The 6,362-nt window shown below is 39.5% G+C and overlaps 1 protein-coding gene across 1 annotated transcript; it reads right to left on the minus strand.

Moving 5' to 3' along the window:
* Positions 1 to 2,266: 2,266 nt before the first annotated feature.
* LOC109156592 lies at positions 2,267 to 6,042 on the minus strand. The gene is made up of 3 exons (XM_019304444.1): positions 5,608 to 6,042; positions 3,366 to 5,433; positions 2,267 to 3,012 (listed from the first exon to the last, which is right to left on the minus strand). Exons 1-3 carry the CDS (start codon positions 6,040 to 6,042, stop codon positions 2,267 to 2,269), a joined length of 3,249 nt encoding a protein of 1,082 aa, XP_019159989.1.
* Positions 6,043 to 6,362: the final 320 nt, after the last annotated feature.

A 6,362-nucleotide genomic window follows, 5' to 3' on the forward strand; every position in this document is an offset into this window, starting at 1 on the left:
TATATATATATATATATATATATATATATATATATATATATATATATATATATATATATATATATATATATATATATATTAGAATATGAATTTTAACCTAGAATTATAGTACGAATAGAAAAGTAGAAAACAATATAATATATTTTATTAGAAGGAGAGATTTTTTAGGAATTGTGCGGGAAGTTAAAGTTCAGGATTTTGTTTTTATATATAGTATGGATATATTATTAGTATTAATCATATTGTTATTGATATTATAATTTTGTTTTTAATAATAGTATAGCTATAGATTAGATTATTATATAGGAATTGTATTACACTATTTTATAATATTAGAATAAGAATTTTAACCTAAAATTATAGTACGAATATGAAAGTAGAAAACAATATATTTTTATTAGAAAGAGAAATTTTTTAGGAATTGGATAGGACATTAAAGTTTAGGATTTTGTTGTTATATATTGTATAGAAGTATAGATTAGAATAGGAATTTTAAACTAGAATTATAATCTATCTACTATCTACTATACTAATAAGAGCCCAAAAGAGTTTTCCCTAAATATCCACACACTGTTATTGAATCTGTTAATAATCTTAGATTTCTCCGTTAGTTCTGTACTTCGCAAAATAAATAAAAATTTCCGCCTCTAGTCTCTTCCAAGGGGCAGTTTGAAAAGTTTTTGCTGTGTTCCTACTCTGTTTCCGCCTCCCCTACAATTCCTCCTCTCCTGCGAGCAAGAGCCAACGACGACGACGGAAGACTCCTCCTGCTCTGCCACAGCCGCCAACGAGGGCTCCAACGATGACTATTGTGCTTTGAACTTATTTCAGTTTTGTTGTATGTATAGGTTCCAACGGTGACTACTGACAACAACCTCGTTTTACAGTATTTGCAAGAACGTAGTTGCATGAGCGAGGAGATTAACAGTTTGCGGGCTTTGAAGATGAAATATTTCCAGGGGTCAAGAGCTGAAATGCTTTTTGTAAAACTAATACTTGCGTGCTGCACAGCCTTAGAAAGGGTTAGTTTTGTGGACAAGAAAGTAGTAGAGGCATGGGAGGTCTCTAATATTTTGAAAGAGTTAGTGGTATTCCCTCGAGCTTCAAGGAAAGCACAAATCATATTCTGATGACTAAAATAATTTGGTTAAAGTTTACAGTTTCGCAGTTTGAAATGATGTTGGATTAGTTCCATCCCATGTATGAAGTTCCTTATTTTATTAAAAGAATATCTCTACGAACTTTCTAGCTTCCCCTTTCAGTGCACTACATTGTCCTTTTCTGAATGATCTTAATAATTAATCTCATATTGATAATTGTTTTTGTCTTTTTAGCCGGCACTTCGGTCTAAATAGAAATAAATGTAATGTTTAATGGCTCAATTTTAATCCTATATTACATAACTAGTGTTTATGAATTTAAATACTAATTTTTAGAAATAAAAAGATATTAAAATATACAATAGAAAAATATAATTATATTTTCATATTTTTTGGGAATGTATAGGCAATGCATATACATTCATAACATATAAAACTAAAATTGTTTTTGTGATAATTGAAACAATATAAAGAGAAATTTACTACTTATCACCCCCAAATCCTTGAAATGATAATTAAAACAATTCACCCCCAGATTCAGACAATCTTGCCCAACTCATACCCAGAGACGGAGCCAGAAATTTGGTTGAGGGGGGAGTGAAACAAGCCAAGATTTGAACCCTTAACCTCACTATTGCCAAATATATGCTTTACCATCTAATCTAACTAACTCTCATTAACATTTTACAGTTTTTTTTATACTAATACTAAAAGTTGTACTATATATATATACATACAAGACTATATATGGGGGGGGTCGGGGTGGGGGTGGGGTGGGGGGGGGGGGGCAGCTGCCCCCCCCTTTTGCTCCGTCCCTGCTCATACCCACCCACCACCACTTTCAGCAAAAAAATAAAGATAAACCTGAAGCAGGTTAAAGGGGAAGCAGGTGAACCGGTGCAAATCGGACACTAAGCCATCTTCCAGGGAGATGCCGGCGAGGCTTCCTGCCAAGATGAATGAATCGGCGTTTAAACACTTCGGAAAGAAAGTAGAAGACGTGGAGCCTCGCTGGCCGACGACCATTAGGGAAAGAGCGGCGGAAGTGGATCATGAGGTGGACGCGAAAGCCGACGATTTCATCAACCGCTTCATTCTTAGGTACAAAGAAATGGTCCCAAACCAGTTATGACTTTACTTTTTTTTGAAAGGAGCCTGTACGGCATTTATTCAAAATATGCAAAAATAGATGCTGGTGGATCATAGTCCGAGTACATACTAGTTGACTGAGTAATTGCAGTAGATGCTAGAGTATGAGCTAAATAATTATCTAGTCTAGGAACATAATGAAGTAAACAATAATCAAAAGATAATATACTAGTCCTGCAACTATCAATGGCATAACCCAAGTACGATCTTGACGAGTGTGTCATAGATGATAAATATTGTTGAAGCACCAAACAATCCGTGAAGAGCTCGATAGACTTTATTTCGCGACTTCTTAGCCACGACAAAACTTCCTTGCATGCAAAGGCCTCCGCCATTAGGGGCGAAAAACAGTCTATCATAGGGGCAGTCATAGCCAAAACATAATGTCCTTGCCAATTTAGAATAATGGCTCCCACCGCTGCTTTGTTTGTCTGTGGGTCGTACGCCGCATCAAAGTAACATTGATCCCTCATGTTTTGCGTGGCTTGGTGTACCATGTTCGGCGTTGGCAACTGTGGTGTAGTCGGCACAGCAATAGTATTGGTTGTTGCCGAAGGGACCGTCGTAGCAGTGTGGGTGTCCACCACGGGAGCAGTCCGGCTGCTTGATGCCGCGGAGGTGGCCGGCGGACGCAGACCGGGATGGGCTACTTTCCAAGCGTTCACAGCTGATGATGCCATTGCAATTATCTTCTGAGGTCTGGGCAAGGTCGCATCCCATACAGCCCCATTCCTTGCACGCCAAATATAATATAAGAGTGCCACTGCATAAATAATTCCATCATTATCTAAAATATTCATCAAATCATTAATCCAATCACTGAAAATATTTGTGACACTATTGGGGATTGGAAGGTGGGATTGTGTCCAAATGTTTGTTGAATAATCACATGTGATCAAAGAATGCACAATATCTTCATGCCCAATCCCACACATGGCACATGTTGGATCAATATCAACTCTCTTTATAAGTAGGTTCTTTGCAGTGGGCAAAATATCATTTAGAGCTCTCCACAAAAATGTTTTCCACTTGGGGGGGGGGGGGGGGGAGGGGGGGCTTTAAGCTTCCATAATATTTTCCATTTATCAAAGGTCCCAACCGCTTGGGTGTAGTTACCTACTATTGTTCTATAGCCACTTTTAACCGAATATTCTCCTTTTGGGTCCCCATACCAATACCACAAATCCTCATAATCTGGTGACACGGGTATTTTTAAAATTCGCTCTACATCCTCAGGGTCAAAAATATCAGTTAGAATATCCTGATCCCAGTTTCCTGTCTGTTGATCCATCAGTCCCATCACCTTTGCCTGTGCCAATTGGGGTGGTTTTTCTGTTAATATTTTCGGCTGACTCACATCTTGCAACCATGGATGGTCCCAAATCAAAGTTGATTTGCCATCCCCAATCCTGCGCCTAACCCCTCCACAAATCAAATCTTGTGCCGCCATAATACTTCGCCAACAAAAACTTGAGTTATTTCCCAAGCATGCTTCATAGAAAGAATTAGTAGGATAGTACCTGGCTTTATAAACTCTTGAAACCAATGATTGTGGCTGTGTCAGAAAGCGCCACGCTTGCTTGCCCAACATTGCAAGGTTAAAGGCTCGCAACTCTTTGAATCCCAATCCTCCATATTCTTTTGGGATACACAGTTTATCCCAAGCTTTCCAATGAATACCTTGGTCATCTCTCGATCTCCACCAGTATCGATTCATGGTTCGCTCAATGGCAGTGCACAGAGTCGTAGGGAGTAGAAAAACGCTCATCGAAAAGGTAGGCATAGATTGAGCCACACTTTTCAATAAAACTTCTTTTCCTGCCTGTGACAAAAGTTTCTTATTCCACGAGTTAATCCTCTGCCTTATCTTATCTTCAATATAAGAGAACGCCACTTTTCTATTCCTGCCCACAAATGATGGAAGCCCCAAATATTTTCCAAAATTCTGCGCCTGCACAACTCCCAATATATCGGCAATCTCCTTCCTTATTTCACCTCGTGTATTTTTACTATAACAAATATTCGATTTGTGATAGTTAACTGCCTGGCCAGACATCTTTTCATATTCCGACAAACAACGTTTAACCACACCCGCCTCTTGAATATTTGCTTTGAAAAAAAGCAGACTATCATCAGCAAAGAATAAGTGGGTAATGGAGGGAGCTCCTCTAGCCACTCTACAGCCATGTATCTCTCCCTTTGCATGTGCCTGTTTTAATAATATTGAAAGCCCTTCATCACCAATAATGAACAAATAAGGTGACAGGGGATCACCTTGCCTTAAACCACGAGTCGGGGTTATTTGATCAGTCCTTGAACCATTTACCAGTACACTGTAAGACACAGTGGTTACACACATCATCAATAACTCTATCCATCTTTCATCAAATCCCAGTGCCCTTAGCATCCTTTGCAAAAAAGACCATTCCATACGGTCGTAAGCCTTAGCCATATCCAGCTTTAAAGCCCCCCAACCTGTTAGTCCACATTGCTTGCTGTTCAAATAATGGCCAACTTCCGCAGCTATCAAGATATTATCTGTAATTAGCCTTCCAGATATAAATGCACTCTGGGACTCAGATATAATATTCTCCATTAGTGGTTTCATCCTGGCTGTAATCATCTTCGCCATAACTCTGTAAACGACATTACTCAACGCAATTGGCCTATAATCAGAAACCATTTCCGGGGTTTTCTTCTTGGGGATCAAAATAATGTTTGTTTCATTCAATTTATCAGGCATTGAGCAAGTATTCACACAATTCAAAATATAAGAAGAAACATCAGTACCCATTACATCCCAAAAGTGCTGATAAAACCCAGGGTTCATACCATCCGGGCCTGGTGCTTTATCAGGATACATTGAAAACAATGCAGATTTAACCTCACTCTCTTCAAATGGGCGCAATAAACTCTCATTCTGTGTGCCTGTTACACGTGATTGTATACTCCCAAAGAAATCATCATTAACAGTAGGAGAACTCGAGTTAAAAATACCACGATAATAATCCAAGATTACATTCCTCATGGCATCCCCCTCAATCCAATCCCCATCATTATTCATAACTTTAGTAATAACATTCTTTTTCTTTCGATGAGAAGCATACCTGTGGTAAAACCTGGTGTTTGCATCTGCATCCTTGAGCCAATGCTGTTTGGCCCTCTGTCTCCAGTACGTATCCTCCTGTAATTCAATACGAGCCAAACATTCATCTAGTCTCCGAAACTCGGCTAGGGATACCGGATCCGTACACCCCCTGAGGCGTAACTGTTCCTTACGCAAGTTCAATATTTTCTCACCAAATTTATGGAATCAGTCTCCACCCCAGCGTGTTAACCGATCACCACATAGAGTGACACACTCCTGCAACCCCCTACTTCTTCCTTCGCCCCAGGATTTTTCCACCACTTCCCTACACCCCTCATCATGTAGCCATGCCATCTCAAAACGAAAACCCCTTCTCAGAACACCCCTCCTTCCCCGAAGATTGAGAATCCCAATGAAAAGGAAAGAATGATCTGATTTCCGGGTTAATATATTCTGCACATTTGCATCAGCCACCAACTCTCTCCAGGTTTGAGTAGCCAAAACCTTATCCAATCGTTCCTCTATCCAGTTTGGCGTGCCTTTTCCCTTCTCCCAAGTATAGGGATATCCAGACATTGGTAATTGTGTCAAACCACACTCCTCAATAGTTTCTCCAAAGCCCCATAGCAAGCTGTCTGGATGGGGATTTCCTCCTCGTTTCTCATACTGATATAAGAGATCATAAAATCTCCAATGATTACCCATGGCAGATCCGATTTACTTGCCAATGACCGAATAAGGTCCCACGACTCCCTTCTCTGCGGACGCTTCGGGAAGCCATAGAAACCAGTCATCCTCCACTTATCAAAACCTGGCAAACTCACCTCAACATCTATGTGATTATTAGAATAACCAATTATTCATGCAGTATCATTCGTTCTCCATAACAATGCCAGTCCTCCACTCAATCCAGTGTTATCCACATTAAAAAGGCCTTCGAAACCAAGCTTAATCCGAAGTCGCTCTGCATGATCTCGGTTAACCTTAGTTTCCATCAGAAATACAAAATCGGGTTTCTTGTGGGA

Source organism: Ipomoea nil, unplaced genomic scaffold, assembly GCF_001879475.1.
Source record: "Ipomoea nil cultivar Tokyo-kokei standard unplaced genomic scaffold, Asagao_1.1 scaffold2742, whole genome shotgun sequence".
NCBI lineage: Eukaryota > Viridiplantae > Streptophyta > Magnoliopsida > Solanales > Convolvulaceae > Ipomoea > Ipomoea nil.